The 18,236-nt window shown below is 40.5% G+C and overlaps 1 protein-coding gene across 2 annotated transcripts in view; it reads left to right on the top strand.

Moving 5' to 3' along the window:
- SERPINI1 (serpin family I member 1) overlaps positions 1-16,619 on the top strand; it is a 91,644-nt gene extending 75,025 nt beyond the window's left edge. For both annotated transcript variants that reach the window (XM_006018727.3, XM_025198044.1), the window contains 4 exons: positions 596-693; positions 11,322-11,408; positions 13,163-13,252; positions 16,300-16,619. In XM_006018727.3, coding sequence (XP_006018789.1) covers positions 596-693; positions 11,322-11,408; positions 13,163-13,252; positions 16,300-16,376 — 352 coding nt within the window. In that variant the 3' untranslated portion in view covers positions 16,377-16,619. The remainder of the gene's footprint in view (positions 1-595; positions 694-11,321; positions 11,409-13,162; positions 13,253-16,299) is intronic.
- The last annotated feature ends 1,617 nt before the right edge of the window (positions 16,620-18,236 follow it).

Here is an 18,236-nt window from a genome sequence, read left to right on the forward strand (position 1 = left end):
TTTATGTGAGCAGGCGTCTACTTCCCAGTTTAGCATTCAGGCCCAAATATATAAAACTCCAGTTTTGCCACCAACTTCTTTAGAGACCCTACCAGAACTAACTTTTATATTGCTGGTACTCTTTGTTCTTAACTTATATATTGTCTTAAAATAAAAATTGATCATGCTTCTCCTCCTTCTCCTCCTGTTTCTCTTTACCAGCAACTCGTTTTTTGTGCTCCTTCAAATCACTCCATTTCAGTCCCTACTTTATATTCAGTGACACCTTTTTATATGTACCGATAATAACTACCTTATTTTTTCAGGTAAAATATTGTCATCCCATCTTCTTGATCAAAATATTCTACTAGCATTTTCAGGGCAGGAATTCTGTGTAGTGGCAGTAAATATTGGGTGTTTCTGAAATAAAAATAGTAGTAAAATATTCTCTCTCTGAACTTCTGTTATCTAATATGCATTTGTAGACATTTCTGTGGAGCATGTCACCATGCTGTTATATCTGCTACCTTGTTATTTAACCCTCACTAACCAATCTTTTAAACATGCTACTAAAAATACTATTTACACCCTTTTGCAACTATGTTGTTCTCCCTAGGTTCACAATAGAACAGGAAATTGATCTGAAAGATGTTTTGAAAGGTCTTGGCGTTACAGAAGCGTTTGGCAGAAGTGCTGATTTCACTGCAATGTCTGGTAAGAGGCCCCCTTTTTTTTGACTTTCACATTACAGAATGAAGTCTCAGAAGTATCTGGTGAGGGGGTTGCAAAGTTGTCTCTTGCCAGTAAAATACCACTGGGTTTTTTTGACCCAAAAGGGAATTGCAGATTTCTCACAATGTTTAACTCTTTGTATTTGTAACAGTATGGTGAATATTTTCAGAGCCGATCTAAAAACAGAAAAAATTATAAAAACAAATCTGGTTGAGTAGAGGCCACCTTTTGTCTTATGAACCATTCTTCTTAACCTTGTATGCCCAGAGATGCAGCTATTGAACTTGTATGGAAAAAACATGGTGTTATTCAGGGTGTGGAACTCTCTAGCACTAAGAGAAATTTTGAGGCCCAGTAAAGAACAATACTGAGTCTCTGTGACTCAGTGGATTTGTTTTTGGAGGGGTTTACCTCTAGCAGTCTGGATTCAAATCACAAATGGATTGTCATCTTTTATCCCTAGGGGCCATTCGTCCACAGCATTAAGGCATTGTGCAATTAGTCATTTCCCCAGATACCTTTATTTAGAATCAGTGGAAAGGAAAAGTTTTATGAATAAGGTAAATGAGCATATTTGATGCATGTCTGTTCAGACCTGTTGTCAGCACTTTGTTTTCATAAGCACCATTTAGAAATGGATTTCAAATGGACCCAGCCAAAACCAGTTGGATTTTTAATGACTGTAATGCCCTGGAAACGTGTTGAATTGACAGTCACGAAGAGTGAGGAATATCCTCTCTCTCTCAGAATATTCCCCTCTTTTTTGCACAACAGAAACAGACAATAGTAGCACAAGCTTTTCCTTAGTGTACAGCTAGTCTTGACCTTAAGGCAGAGAGACTTGTTCAGTCCCCAGGCTCATTGAATCCTTGCTCTGTAATGAAAAGAAAGTGCCAATTAGGGCTGACCATAGTGTCGGTATAATTTACATTTATACAGCTCCCCCTTGTCCCAGTGCACTGCACTTGTTTAACAAACTGATATACAGTACACATCAAACTTCGGTGTGATGTGCATACTAGGAACTGGGCTATAGCAATAAACTACTATCAAATGATAAATTACTAAATGTCAGTTGTTCCGTGCTGGGTTTTCACTGTTAACCCATAGGTGAAAACTTAAGTGTCTCAGTACTTAACACCAGAGCTACCAGGTTTCCTCGGGGGGGGGGGGAAAAAAACCCTAGTGAATAATACATGTTGGGCCCCTGCATTTACAATGCATCAGGTCTGAAGACCTTGGTTTCCAAAGGGGACTTTGCAGTCTCTTCTGCCCTCTCTTTCATCCTCAAAGCCCTGTACTAGAAGGGAAGTAGCTACATGCACTTATAAGAAAGGAGAGTCTCTTTTATGGGTTGCTTAGTCAGCCAGAAAAATTCTTGAGTAATTTGGGTGCATCCTTTCCCTATTGTCCTGCCTGATTGAAAATTTGGGGGCAAAAAGAAAACCGAATATTTCAACAAAAAGTTTAATTTTCTTTCAACTCTTCCACCTTTTGAGCAAACTAGATGTTAAAATTTACCTTTGTTGATCTGTGTTGGGGTAGTTCCGCATTTTTCCTTCCATCCTCTTTTCATATATCTAATCGTAAAATGGAAAAGGTTGGGGAGGAAGAAAAGCGAAAGAATAAATGCAAAGTTCTTCCAGTTTTTTGGAAACTTGTCAACTGAAAATTACTTCAATTCTCTGAAGTTTCCAAGAAGAACATCTTCCATTTCTTGACCACATTTAATGAAAGCATTGAGTCCACAGTAGTTAGTGTGTAGAAACAAAATGAGGAAGGTATCTAAGGTAATTTTAAAATGGCATTTAATGCGTGGCAGCTGCAAGGCACACCAGATCCTTTGTCTGACATGGTATAGCACCAGGACCTGAATACAGTAACTCTATGAGCAAGAGGCCAGCAAATAGGCTTAATTTGTTTGCATTCAGCCCATGACATTAATAGCTTGTTTAAAGATTTATATTTTGTACAGTTCTGCCTTACAGAACCAAGAAAGGGCTTAAAACCACATACGTATTTTGTCTGAGTGCATTAACGTCTTGGCCATTTAAAGATTAAGTTGTTTATAGAGTAATGTAGAGTATTAAGTACAGGGAAGATAAACGTGTTGCGTTGTAGCACACTAAGTTGATTTACTGAATTAAGAACACATCCCAGAAGGTGTTGAAAAGGTCCTTCAGAGTTTATTCAATTAGAGCTTCAAAAATATTTCTTTTTTTCTATCTTTAAATTACTTGGAAATTTTGTCTTGGCAGACTAAACAACAGTATTCTGGTTACTTTCCTTTCCTATAAAAGGTTACTTTTTATGTTTAATCTTCATGCCACAAAACAAGACTAAAAATAAACATTTGTACAAAAATTGTAAGTGTTACATTCTAAACTATATGCGCAGTATGCTTGTGCCATTGGGATTGGAGGTCTAACAGTTCACACAGAAGTTAGTGCATTTACTGTGCAAAACTTGGCACTTTAGGACCGCATAGACACAAATATTGAGAGCTTTTTTAATTATATGAAATACTTCTGTTTATATACTCTTAAAAGCTAGGAAGACATAAAACCGAGAGCACCTTTAAAGTTTAAAAAAAAAAAAAAAAGTAGTTTCCCCTTTTCTCCTTTGCTTCTGCATTGGCACGTTACAATGGAAAGCCCTTCTGAATTTCCAGCAAATGGTTCTAATTCTGTAAGCAGCCACAGAAGTGGACATCGGTGGAGTTCTGCTTGTGATCATGTGTCAGCCAGTGCAACATTTAGGTTGTTTTATTTTTTCCCTTTCATTCATTTAAAAAATGAGAATGACCTAACTAGTCAGTTGTACTTTTTTGGATGCCTAGAGCATGAAGTCTAAGTACGGTCATTTGGGGGATTTAGGGGGAGTGAATTTAATCAATTCAATTTTGAATTGATTCAAAATGGCTGCCCGATATCAGGTAAGTCGGGATAGGGGGGCTAGCGGTGGGGTTGGGGGACTTACTTGCTCGGCTCCAGCAGCTGCGAATGCTGATAAAAGTGGCTGCACCCAGAAGGCCTTGTGGCATGGGATTTGAGAAGGCTGGTTAGTTGGGGCGAAGTGGGTTGAAAAAAGCAGCTAGGGGCTGGGGCCAATGGCTGGGTTTTCCCAGCCCTGGGGCTGCACAAGAAAAGTATGCAGAAGTTCCATGCACAGTTTTGACCTAAATCAAATCAATTTCATACTACATAGATCCAGGTTCATCTTAAACTGAGTTCTGCAATTTTTAGACAAGTTTGTGTGCATGGAGCTTTTGTACAGTTACAGGTTTAAACTGATTGCCCATCACTGAGACTGGGTCTATAAGTGTAAAGTCGTCATCAGGACAAGCTAATTTTAAATCGGGTGGCCATTTTGAACCTTATTTAACCTCCTCAAATGTTTGTACTTAGCCAAAGTCAAGAAGAGTATATGAATACAAATATAAGGCTTGGGTATAATGGGCTTATTGAATGAAAAGTCTTTATCACTAGAAATGATGTAGAAGAATGAAGGAAGTGTCCCTGTCTACTGGTGGTGTGCTTAGGATATATTCTACTTTGGCTTTCCTCTCTGCACAGGAAAGAAAAGCAGTTTCTATGAACCTGCTGATTCCATTCCTTCCTTTGAAAAAAGCTTTTAAGAAGAGCTTGAACTAATGAGCAAAACTTTGTTTTCTGGTGGGGTGCTAAATGCTCTGTTATCAAGAAGGGGCGGGAATCTCTGCCTAATCAAAGCATCCTGCTGGGGCCTGGCCACTCCCCCCCCCCCCCCCCCCCCCCACCTCACCCCCCCCCCCCCGCTCAGCACTATAGATGGGAAGGGAGGGCTGCTTTAGCACCCCCCCGGCTTCTAGCCTGAGCCGTTGCAAGCATGTACTGGCATTTTCTCAGTCCACAGGAGATGTCTGTGTGGTTACAAGCCAGTTCAGCCTAGGCAGGTTAGATTAACCTGCAAAGATTGAATCAATTCAGGCTCAGGATTTTTGAATGTCTGTCCCTAGAACTATTCATATTAGACAAGAGGTAACATGGATACTGTTTTTTATAAAGGGTTTGTTCTTGTAAACTATACATATGAGGCTTGGCATTTTTGCCATTGGACTCGATCCTTTAGAAGTTCTGTCTTACAAACATTTCCTTTATACTTTCAAATAAATATGACATTCCTCATTTTTTTGTCCTGAAGTAATCTGTAGTGCATTGGATTGCTACAATGGCAGGTGCTTTTATCTCCAGAGCTGACCTACACTTCATTAAGTGAAGTAATCTTTTGGGCCTTGTATGTCAAGTGTGGAGTTAATGGGAGGTTTAAAACCTTATTAGAAGTCCCTAAAGTTGTTGTGGCTGAGAAAGATGTCATTCCTTTGGGCTTGCCTGAGCCTGGGAAGTCTATGCTACTTGCTTGTAGTTGCACAAAATCAGAGAAGACTGAGGAATTTAGAAACAACCTTGTGATAAATTAAGGACGTGTGCAGACCTGAGTATAATGGCAGGTGAAATTTGCCTCTTTCACCATCGTGCATGTTGGAAAGAATACTTCATATTATTCTAGTGCGTTATTTCACACACAGCTGCAACTTTTCTATGTGCCTAAGCAAGTTTGAATTTTCATGGGATTGTAGCCCTTAAAACTCTTAGGCTCCTCTGTAAATCTCAAAGTGAAAAATCTAAATTAACCATAGCCACTTGGAACAATGGCCTGAGCATCACAGTGAGACCGTCAAATTTTAAAACGCCCACTTATTATGCAGTGAGATATAACATACTGATGTCTATAATAATACTATTGCATAATTTACACACTCAAATTTTAAATACTGTTGTCAATTAAAGTCTCGCGATGTCCAAAAAAAATTGTAGCATAGCAGAAATAGAGAGGTGCCAGGTGACACACACTGATTATCACAGTGAAGATACTGATTACCCTTGCACATAAAGCAAGATTGAAAAGACTTGAGATTTTTTTCATTTGGATGAATAAGATTATATTAGAAAATGCATGGACTAGAGAAGATAAAGTAGGACGAAGTATTTACTCTTTCTCACAATACAAGGACAAAGAGACACCCAATGAAGCTGAAAGGAAACAGAATGAAAAAAGGAAATATCTTTCTGTAATACTGACTTCATAGCCAGTGAATATCATTTGAGGTCAAGAGCTTGATAGAATCAGAAATGTTTTAGACATTTATATGAACAATGAAAGCTATCTGTAGTTATACTAGGTAAGACCTAAAACTATTTTTATAAGGCTGCTTAAAACTTCGTGCTTCATGGTATAAGGCAGATGCTAACTGAGTGGGTAAGGGAGCACTTCTGTTGTAGGGCTATGCGAAATTTCACCAGGTATTTTGTTTCAAAGCTGTTTCGATACATTTTGAGCTCAAAACAGCAAAATCAAAACTAAACAAAAGGCTTTGAAACAACTTCAAAGAAAAATGAGGGCACTCAAACTGTTTCTAAACTTTAGAAACAGTTCGAGTTTCAAAGACAGTCTTACTTGGCTTCAGCGTCAGTCCACACTGGGCATGCACTGCACCCAGTACCGGAGAAGATTGCTGCTGCCACCTGTCCCAGGCGGCAGCAGCAGCCTCCTCTTAGCCAACGTGCAGATCCGGGGGTGCGCACCCCCAGGAGGAGTCCAGCACAGCCCTCCTGGGGGTACAGGCCCCCGGACCTGTGCACCAGATAAGAGGAGGCCGCCCCTGCTGGCAAGTGTCAGGAGTTGTGTTTTGAAGATTTTGAGGTGCAGTTTCCCAGAAACCTCTGCCATCTATCTCCTTGACACTTGACAAGATTCATGCCCTTAGAAGGGGCTACCATCCCTGCTATTTTCATCCAAATGAGGCAAGAAATGACACAGTTTTAGGCATTTTTATGATTCCCCATTATAGCCTATGGGCAAAACATGTTGAAACAGCGAAACAGTTTCAATGAAACAAAACGGGACAGTACTTCGAAACGAAGCAACGAAATGAAACACAGTTCCTTCGAAATGGCAAAATGGACATCAAAATGAAACAATGGTGTTTCTCACAGCTCTATTCCCGTATGGGTATTTTGTCAGTTGTGACATATCATCTTGCTCAGAAGCTCTTGATGATGCTAGCCACTATTAGCACTGATCTCTGATGCAATGCAGTACAGGCAGCCCTCGGACTTACAACACAATTGGTTCCTGAAAACTGCATCATAAATCAAAATGTTGTCACTCAGGACCAATTTTTTCATAAGAAACAATGTTATAAATGGGGGATTAGTTCCTGAACCAAGGCCCAATACCCTATTTTCACCAAAAATACCCCAGAAATTTGTACTCAATCAATTATGGATGAGTAATATAGCTACATTAATGTATTTATATTGTAAATAGCAATCATATTGATTTGGAAGGATTTCTTTGTGGTGACTTTGCTGGACTTTATGAAGGGCTCTTGGCTGGAGTCTTCTCAGGAGTCTTGGCTGAAGGCTTTATTGGAGTCTTGTCTGCTTTCTTAAAGAAAGTGTCCAAGGAAGTTTGGACAGATGTTTTCCAGGGAGATGAGCGATGCAGTGAACTTGTTCGTTGGCATGGCATTGCATCGTATCAAGCATTGTAAGTCAAAACTGGCATTGTAAAGTTGACAGGGTATCAATTTATAAACATTGTAAATGCGAAACGTTGTAACTCGAAACGTTGTAAGTTGAGGACTGCCTGCATGTTGATTCCTGATTTCCATAGATTCAGTTTACTACGTCATGGTTTTAAGATCCTGTTCCTGCACCAGGCCCATTACTGGGCAACACTCAGCAATAAGTATGATCATGAATAAGTGTTTGCAAGATCAGACTCTAGGAGCAGAGCATTAATCAGGGTTATAGACAAAGGACCCAGTCCTTCAGAATGCTGAAACACCACAGATATCAGGGTAGCTAGGAGCTGCTTAGTCTTGCAGGATCAGGCATTTTGTAAAAAAATTAATTAATTAAAAAACCACAGGGATCTATCCCTTAAATGAAGAAGTTTAATTAAAATATCAGATTAGGCTGAATGATCATCTCTTAGCTTGTCTACTGTTAAGTATAAGTATTTCAGGGGTTTTAAAAGAACAATGAGCACGCTCAGATGGTACTTTTCTTTCTTTGGGGTCTAGCTCCTGTTTTTACTTAGTAAATACTTTGGTCACCTTAAACGTATAATTGACCAGTGAAATGATACACAGCTTTTCAATCTTCCTCTCCTTGCTGCTTTATATTGTCTGCAAACCTGACAGGCAAGGGAGTCAGCAAGCAACTGATAACACAGTGTTTAGTAGCCCATCAAAAAAACAAAAGCCTCTCTCCTTGGTTCAGGCTCTTCTTAAACAGCTTTTTCCAAGGAAGGAACAGAGGGACATTACCAGCTGACCTGTTGATTAGCTACAAAAAGCCCTAAGAGGACACTGTTTTGTCTGCCTCTTCCAATGAAATTGGACACACACACACACACACACACACACACACACACACACACACACACACACACACACACACACACACCCTCAGCATTAGCTAGCATACCACATGCCTAGGGTCTATGGGGCTGGGGTTCATGCTGTGGGAAATGGGAGGAGGGATTCCTTGCTTGAGCAACAAGCAGCAAGGTGCAGGGGCAGAGGGAAGCCAGACAGACCCTGCTGTGCCTGCAGTCTCTTCCGGAGCTCTGGCTAGGGTGCAGGGCAGGCCTGTTCTCTGAAGCAGGCAGCCCAGCCCTGGGACAGACATTGCATAAACTGGTTTAGCCCAAATCAGTTAAGTCTGATACTACGTTCTACCAGGTTTATCTTAAACCAGTTTCAGCCATTTTTAACTGGTTTATGTGCACTGAACTTATGTTCTGTTACAGGGTTAAACCAGTTCATGATCACTTAAACTTGCTTATGTGTAATGTCTGTCCCTAGCCCAAGCGATCTTTACCAGTGCTGAATAGAGTGGAAGAATCACTTCTCTTGATTTGCAAGAGACAGTCTTGTTAATACAACCCAATATGCTCTTGGGGATTTTTTTACAAGGGCATATTTGTTGGCTTATATTTCATTTATGGTCCACTGCAACCCCCAGGTCCTTCTCTGTAGTCAGGGCCACCCTTTGGGTGGGGGGGAGGGGGATTGGGGCAACTGCCCCGGGCCCTGTGCTTTGGGGGGCCCTGCGAAGCCAGGCAGGGCAGCCACAGCCCCACCCCACGCAGTGTTAAAGGGGCCTTGCATAGGCTGATTTGCCCTGGGACCCCGCACCACCTACGGTCATTTCTGTCTGCAGTATATATGAATTTGTATTTTTGTATCATTTGTGTGTGTTTATATATAAAGTCAAATCTATATAAATATGTGTGTGTGTGTGTGTGTGTGTGTGTGTGTGTGTGTGTGTGTGTGTGTATCTAGGTATAGATATAGTATGTGTGTATATATTAAGAAATAAATTCAACAGAATACTGTTAGCTTTTTTATTTTAATAAAGGAAATCTCTGTTACAATTTACCAATGTTTGTATGTATAAACAGTGAGAATTATCCCAAGCAGTAAAATGGGATTCTGAGAGGGCTGAACTTGTGTCTCAATAACTTCACATATATGGTAGTTTTACCGGAAAGCTATATTTTACATTTGACCTTAGTATTAGCTGCATAAATAAGCAATGGGATAAATAACTGGTAGAGTTCAAAATGTAAGCTTGAACACATTACATACTTTCAGATGATCTCTCTATTAATGAACTTAGGAAAAACAAAGTAATTTTGTGCTTAGTCCACAAGATAAGCAGATGTTATATGACAGATGTACTAAAAATAACACAGTGGAGACTATTTTCCTCCTTCGTTTCAAGATAACAGCATTTCTGAAAGCTTAGAATTGAATCCCAGTAGCTGTGCAGTAGTTGAACAGTCTACTGTACATTTTACCACATACAGTCCCATAGGAAATCAGCTGCAGCTCTTATGGGAGAGATGTGAAGCAGCTGAACTTTTGAGAGTTAGCTCAGTTCTGAGCCAATACAGCTTATCTTGAGTTATTGAGTACTGTTGGGTTTATATGATAGCCAGAGCTATCTTTTTGCCTTTGATGCTATCATTTAATATTATAACTGTTAGATGGAGTTATGAGAAAGGGCTGAAATATATGGTGGACAAATCGGAAAAATGTCCCCACAAGCTTTTCTTTATATATTTATTATTCAATATGTTCAGTTAGTGACCTGAGATCAGGTAGTGTAGTGTGTACTAAGGATTTTCATGAGAAGGCTTCAGAAATGGAAAAGTGTATTTAAATTGGTTGTCATCTTTTATTATATTTTTGCATCGCAGTGTACTTCTCTGTTATGAGTATTGTTCTTCTTTTGCATCTCTATTACATATTCTTATATCTAACCTGATCTTGTACAATGTATTTTCATGTAGATCAGGGCTGTCCAACTTCTGAGCATACCAGGGAGGTGGAATTCACCAGCCACACTGCAGATGCTCCCCCTCACCCAATGCTGCACCCATGCAAGCACTCCCCACCACTGTAATGGACACCCCCTCCCAGCAACATGCAATTCCCTTCTACTGCAACACAAGCCTACATGAGTGTGATGCCCACATGCACGCAGCCCCAATCTTCCTCCTCCATCCCATCAGGCCCTGGACTCACCCTCAGCACCCTGTGCTGCTGCACTGTCTTAGGGGACAAAGGCAGGAAGGAGCAGTGGAGGAGAGTGGGGGAACCTGGAGTAATGGGGGCAGTGGCTGTGGGGTGAGAGCTTGGGGACCATACATTAATTATGGGCTGCCAATTGGACAGCTCTAATTTGGACTATGTAGATATAACTTTTGTATACATTTAGTTGCCAATGTGTGATGGAAATTGATTAACTTTTCTAGTTAGTAATTTCTTTAGAGCCTTCTGCAACATGATACATTCTCTCAGGATTGGGGGGGGCAGTGTGTGTGTGTGTGTGTGTGTGTTTGTGTGTGCGTACGCATTGGATCTGATCCTACAGCCTTGGAAATCAATAGCAAAACTCCCAGTGGTTTCAGGATCAGACCCATATTGAGCTGTTGGAAGAGAGAGAGCGCAAGAAGGACCCATTTGCAATCATACTGGAATGAATGACAGAATTCCCACTGGCATCACTGGGCTCTGGTAACTTCTAGAGTTGTTATTATGCCTTGACCTTAAACATCTTTCCCTTAACTGCAGGAAAGAGAGGAAAATGGGCATGAGAAATTAGGACCCGATTCTGAAAATGGATTTACAGAAGATGTGACGCTTCTGTCTGCTTTGAAGCCAAATGTTCTGTTATAACAACATATTGCTTTCCTCCAAGTCTTGGTCTGCTTTGTCTTTTTTTAAGCTGTTTGAGATGGGCACTGTCTCTTCAGTCTGTTTGTACAGCACCTACCCTGCTGGAGCTCTGATCTTGATTTGAAGTTCTTCAGTGCTGGTGAAAGAGAAGGAAAGGAATACAAATACAAACAAGATAAAAGTTTAGTTCGAGGGACTGTTCACGAAGAGAACCTATCCCAGTAACCTGTGTGTTTGTATTCTTCTAATAGCTTTAAAAAAAATGCTTCACTTCTCACTACTGACCCACATCAAATATCTTTTTCCCCCTCAGATAACAAAGAGCTTTACCTTGCTAAAGCAATTCACAAGTCATTCATAGAAGTTAATGAAGAAGGCTCCGAAGCTGCTGCTGCCTCAGGTACCCAACTGAAAAAACAATAGATTTACATTATAGGTCTGGCTATCCTATACTAATTAATATTTTTTAAATGTCTTGGTGAAGAGCCAGAAAAGCTGAGCATGACTCAACATGAGGACACAGCACAACAAGCATCCCTCTTTCCTAGAGAGGATGCTAGAAGTTGAAAATGCTAGCATTTTCTTCTTGTGATATGTCATAAAGAGCATGTAAAGTGCTCCATGGAATATATTCCTCTTCCCCATATTCTTCCTAATGAGAGCTGGGGGAGGGCACAAGCTGTAGTTTTAAAGATAGATTTTCTTTTAGAAACTTGAATCTTGGCAATCTATGGTGATTATTTTCAGAGGGGAGGAGGGCTTTCCTCATGAGTGATCTGCCAATTGAGGAGTTCTCTGCATTTTCTCCAAAATGATTAGAACTAGCTCAGCAATGTTGTTGCACTTCAAGTGCAAAAGCAGAAATGCAAAATGGGGCGTGATAACTTGAAAAGGTTAGTTTGCAAGCAGTAATGCTTCAAGGACTAAATGGCCAAACACAGGCAAGTGAGTTCTGTTATATGCCAGTTTGTTATTAGGTGATCCCTCCTCCCCACCCACCCCCACCAAATGTACTTGTGCTGTTCTTTTGAGAAAGGTAAAAATGATGTTCCCTTTGTACAAATCCCATAGCAGTTCTGCATTTGGAATTTAACATTCATATGTATTCCTGGCACGCATAAGTTTTTATTGCCAATGCAGTGAAAGGTAATGAAACACTTAGAAATAATAAAACTCTAGAGAAATCCTTACATTTCCAAATACAAAATAGTAATCATAATAATAAAGAACCAAATTTTTCATAGTAAGTTTTATCCTTAGTTTCTTTGCTATTTACTGTATTTAAAGAAGCAAGTTAATTTAAAAGCTGCAAGATAGGCATGTCCATTAAGCTGGTGGTGCTCAACCTGTGGCCCAGATCCAGCCTGTGGAGCCTGTCAGCCAGCCCATGGCTCTCCCACATGGGTCTGGACATTTGGTGGAAGGGTAGCAGGGGCAGTGTTAATTGCTGTTCCTCTGCTGCCAAATTTCTAGACCTGTGAAAAGCTTCTCAAGCTGGATGTCATGTCCTTGCATGCTCAATCACACTGGTGCACAGTTGGGCTGTTATACAGAATTGCTTCATTGCCAGACTCGGGCACACAGGGTCAGGGCAGCACGTGACCAAGTCCAAGCATGCCAGATCATTTCCATGGACCCAACCCAATGCTGGATCCAGCCTGCAGATTGGCCCCACACCACTCATCCAGCCTGCAGGGCCACATAAATTGAACATCATTTCACCAAAATAAGGGGTTACCTATAAGTAACAAAAGCAAGCTTGAGCATTACCTGGCCCAATAAAGGTTGTTAGACTGTTTGCTATAATGCATTTCTTTTCAAAAGGGAATGGCTTTCATAACTCTCTTTCAGATTCTGCCTTTTTGTAAATTATAAGCTGTTCCCTCAGCACTGGAAATAAATTGTGTCACTGGCCATTGTTAATCATTCTTGGAACATAAATAGACATGTAATTACTTCGTAAGTCTGTTTCATTTTAGATTAGATTGTTCGCACTATTTCTTGGTGACATTCAGTGCAGTAGTGAAGGCTTTAGTGTCTATCCATGAGCTATACAAGTATCACTTGCAAAGAAGCTAACCTATTATAGAAGAGAACAATATGGAAAAGATGTGGTAATGGCCAACATGCTGCCTCTTTATTTTTTCCCCTCAGGAATGATTGCCATTAGTAGAATGGCAGTGCTGTACCCGCAGGTCATAGTTGATCATCCGTTTTTCTTTCTGGTCAGGAACAGGAGAACAGGTGAGTGCGTAGCTACTTTTTTATTCTTCTGAGTGAATCCCCACTGAATGCAGGCAGCAGAAACTGCCTATTTTGGATCAATAAACTGGCCTTCTGGTATATTTTTTGTTCTCTGAAATACTTACTACTCAGAGGTTAGCTTTAAAAAAATGTCATTTTTTTGTGCATTCTTTAGCACTCCTCCAAAGTAAAAAAAGACCCAGAACAGGCCAGAAATTATTTTTGCTTGTGTTTGATAAGCAGTTTTGAAGAAAAAATTACTAAAAGTGGGGACAAAATTGCTGTTGTGATCTTGAAGGATAGCTGTACATTTGCCTTCATACAGAGATGTGAGGCTGCTGCCTTGAAGCAGTCCGTGTTTTGGACTTTGACTTCAATAATGACTGTATTTCGTTGAAGCCAGCAACATTTGTTCAACAGGATTTGCCTTCATACCAACTGGCTTCCTTAATGCACAGATACTAGGGATATGAATGATTCTGTGGCACCATTGATGTTTGGTGACAGGCAAGGATAGGGACAGCACTCATTAGCAAAATGGGCAATGATTAAGTAATGTCTTGGTTTTATATGTATCATTTGTTTTTGCTAACGATGTGGATATGACTGGATAATAAATGATACGTTACTACACAGCCATTTAGCAAACAGAAATCTGTGTGTTTGGCATTTTTATCTCATCTGCAGCAAAATCCAGCCACTTTAGTGCATCTGAAGTGAGTCTGGCCCATCATGCAAAAAATACCCATAGTTATTGTTAAACATTTACATTGCTGTAGTCTCTAGAGCCCAACCAAGCTTGACCCCACTGGACTATAACCATGCAAATGTTGACAGCCTGTGTCACAAACCTTGCAACAGATGGGCAAGGTACACCAAAGAAACCCAGCAACAAGTGTGGCAAAATACAAAACCTTGGTTCAGAATCTCTCCAGAGTACTAGTGAGCGATTAATAAACTGGCCTGGTTAGACTAGAATTGTTTGTTCTCCATGGGGACTGACTAGCTCAGGAGACTGGTGCTGGTATATAGATACTTTGTCTTTAGGACATAGAGAAGTAGGGCTGGAAGGGACCTCAGGGGGTCATCTGATCTAGTCTGACCCCCTCCCCTGCCTGAGGCAGGATAATCCTTAATCCAATCATCCCATGCAACCATAATCTAATCTGTACATAAGACTACCTGACAGCATAGACCTAACACCCTAACCTGCTGCAGGTAAAGGAAGGAAACCACGGTAGCCAATGTCCTGCTTCTATAAAATGTTGTTACTATATGCACAAGTGGTGCCAGGCAAAGGGCCACACCTCCCACTACAGAGGAAGACAGAACCCCCCATAATCCATACCAATCTGACTGTGGGGTAACAGTCCTTCCTGACCTCAGATATGATGATTGGTCTGACCTTGAGTGGAGGGGCAAGACCTCCTTGCCAGGAACCTCTACCTTTGCTCCTAGCAAGAGAATTGGCACACCCAATTGAAGTCCCCAGCCTTGGCTGTAGCCAGCACCCAGTGCCTCTGCAGAGGCTTAAAAACACCCTAAAAAGGATCAGGGGGCGGGAGCAACCAGCAATGCCCAGAAGCATTGGAAAAGCCTATGGTAAAAAAATAGATGTAGCTACACCTAAATAATCCCTGACCAGTGGCTGTCCAACCTCTTCTTTAACACCTCCAGTGATGAAGAGTCCACAACTTCCTTAGGCAGTCTATTCCACTGCCTCACTATTCTCACACTGAAGACGTTTTTCCAGATATCCAGCCTCAATTTACTTTGTTACAGCTTCAAGTCGGTCCACATCGTCTCTCTTGCAGCAAGAGAAAAAAGGTTCTTTCCCTTTTCTTTATGGCAGCCCTTTAAGTATTTGAAGATTGCTATCCTGTCCTCTCTTAAGTGCCTTTTCCATGAACTGAACGTGCCTAGTTCCTTCAGCCTCTCTTCATATGACTTGACTTCCTGGCACTTAATCATCTTTCTTGCCTGCCTCTGGGCTCTCTCTAACTTCTCCATGTCCTTTTTTAAATTGTAGAGCCCAGAACTGCACACACTCCTCCAGATGAGGCCTAACTAGTGCCAAGTAAAAGCACTGTTGCCTCCCATGTCTTGCATCTTATGCTTCTATTGATGTATCCAAAACCACAGTGGCCTTTTGTGCAGCTGAATCACACTGCAGACTCATATTGAGTCTGTGGTCTACCAGGATTCACAATTCCTTTTTCCATAGAGCTGTCATCAAGTCAAGTGTCCCCCGTTTGTATTTGTGTTTTTGATTATTGCTTCTGAGATGTAGCACCTTGCATTTGTCCATATTGAACTTCATGCTTTTATCTGTAGCCCAACTTTCCAGTCTGTCGAGATCGTTCTGAATTTCCCTCTCATCCTCTGTTCACAATTGTTCCAAGTTTCATGTCATCCATTCAGGTGGAGCAAGCCAGTAAAAGACTTGAAGTGTTTTATCACTCTGTGACTGTAGTTGCTTCTGGGCCTGATTTTTCATTCTTTTGAGATTTTACCAGTTAAATTCCAAAGGAGCAGAAATCCCAGGAGCTGTCTGTGGGCAGATGCCTATGTTGTAGTTAATGCTAGCTGCCATTGTGTGAGAGTCTTCCCCAGAAATCAAGGGTTGGAATGGAAGTGGAGGAGACTAAGCTATCTGCTTGATATCCAGTGATGATTCTTCCAGGGATCTTTTCCAAAGCCCATTAAAATCTATGAATCTTTCTATTGATTTCAGTGGGCTTTGCAGCAAACCCTGGAGTAAATTGAAATGTATTGACAGTATGTACTTTTGTTGCTTCTGTCTGTACTGTACCTGTTCTGAATATAAAGATGCCTTCATTCTCTAGGGCTCTCAATCCATCGCCTTTCATGGTTACTAAATTATTTCTCACTCTTACGTGCACACATCTTCTAAACATTGCATTGCATAAATTCTCATTTTAATATTGCATTTGTTCATCACCAGGTAACTACAAACCATGGGGAATGTTCTCAAAGTGTTGTTCTTCTACATGATTCTGATTTTTGCCTTGTCCCTCTTGGTTTAGGAACAGTCTTGTTCATGGGAAGAGTAATGCACCCAGAAGCAATGAATTCAAGCGGTCATGACTTTGAAGAACTGTAACTCTCTTCACCACCATCACCTGATTTTAAAAAAAAAGAGGAAATAAGCACACTGAGTTTGCAATTGATATAGTTAAGGTTTGCCGTGTTTAAAGACACTGTCTAAAATACTTTCAGATTTAACTGTGGCTTAAAATTACAAGCCAGGCTTGTGGAGGAAAGCTTTCAGTATTAAAATAATGGTTCTATTGCTGTCATTGTGAATGCTGTGTTGGTCCTTAAAATAAAATTGTGTATATGTCAACATATGTGTTTCTTCTTCTAGTGAATTGTAATGCAAAACTTCACTAATTGTTCATTACTGGATTTCTTCCATCCCACAGCTGATTTGGTCAGTACAATACAACAAAACTATCTATACTTGATGATTAACAGAGCTGTGTGAAATGTTAATATAAAACTGCAATCTCTTCCCGCTCCTAGAAAAGAGTGGCAAACAGATTAGATCTCATTAAAGGCAATAGCAAACCTCAAGCATGGTGGGGTTTATTTTGTTAAATAACTGTTGCTAGCTGCCTTGCGTGAAAACTCCCACGTGTGAATCTAAAATGTTGTTTAGATGAATACTCCTGCATGTGACACTGAAATTCATTTTCCATAAATGTTGATGCCAATAAAACTCGCTCGCATAAATGTTTGAGACTAGTGAACGCAGAGCAGCTGTGAGTAATGGCTGATGTGAAATAATTAAAATATCCGCATAAATATTTGCAGATGATTTTTTTTCTTCTAAGTATTTGCCAGGTTTTGCTAATTCTAGCTCTGCAGTATCTTGTGTCAGTAAGCAAGAATGACTTTTTTTTCCTAACAAAACAGCACTCTCGTTATCATTCTAAAATATGTGAAAAGCTCCAATTCATAAGTAAACATCTAATGGAATCTAATCCTTTTTTCATCTTAAACTACTTATTGAGACTAAACTGCCAGACTTAAAAAAATAAGAAGATGCATGCATGAACCTAAATATCAGCAGAGAGAATATCAGCCATGCCCATTCACAGGAGGACACAGAACACACCTGCTGTCTCCAGACACTGATGTATAATTATTGCATCCCACTTTGTGCAAAATATAAAACTAATTCTGACTGCTAACCCAGGGAAAAGAGCAAGAGAATGATGCTGAGCAGAGCTTTTTTTGGAAGCGTAGCCTAATCTATAGCAAAACATACAATCTTTGCATAATAACCGAGTGTCTTGAATCAGCGGGAATATTGCTATTGAATTCTATGAGAGTATGTTCAGGTGTCATCTCTGGAAAAGGTATTGATTGAGTTTAAGAGTGAACTGCTCACAGTTCTATCGTTTTCAGTTTAAACCAAATCTTTTGAGGCACAGCTTCAGCTATTCACAGGGAGAGAACTTCCATACAGTGACATTGTATTTTTTACAGGGCTTTTCCATGCCCATATCTTGAGCTCAGTACTTGGACAAAATAGCTGACCTGAGCATTTGAACGAAGTGTTGAGAAGGAAAGTTATCTTGGAACGCACTTCCCACACCAGGCTGCAGGGGCGCTTGTACATGTGACAGGGGTTTAATCCCCATGGTCTTATTCTGTGCCCCCTAAACTGAAACGGTGGGGCATAGAAGAAAACCCTGGAGACCAAACCATTACACTGGCTGACACTCTGCCCTGCCACTCAGGTTTATTAAGCTGCCTAGCACTATCTGCAGCAAAGAGGTTTTCTGCAGCTCGTTGGTATGTTGTTGCACTCTAAGGTCTTAGTAAGATTTTGCATCCTAAATAGCACATCCACAGAGAATGATTTCCTAAACACCGCTCCAATATAACTGTTCTGGATTTCTTTTCCTCATTTTGAACTAGAAAACCTAGAACATACTTCCGGTGAACAAGAAGC

This window comes from Alligator sinensis, unplaced genomic scaffold (assembly GCF_000455745.1).
Source record: "Alligator sinensis unplaced genomic scaffold, ASM45574v1 scaffold787_1, whole genome shotgun sequence".
In the NCBI taxonomy this organism is placed as follows: Eukaryota; Metazoa; Chordata; order Crocodylia; family Alligatoridae; genus Alligator; species Alligator sinensis.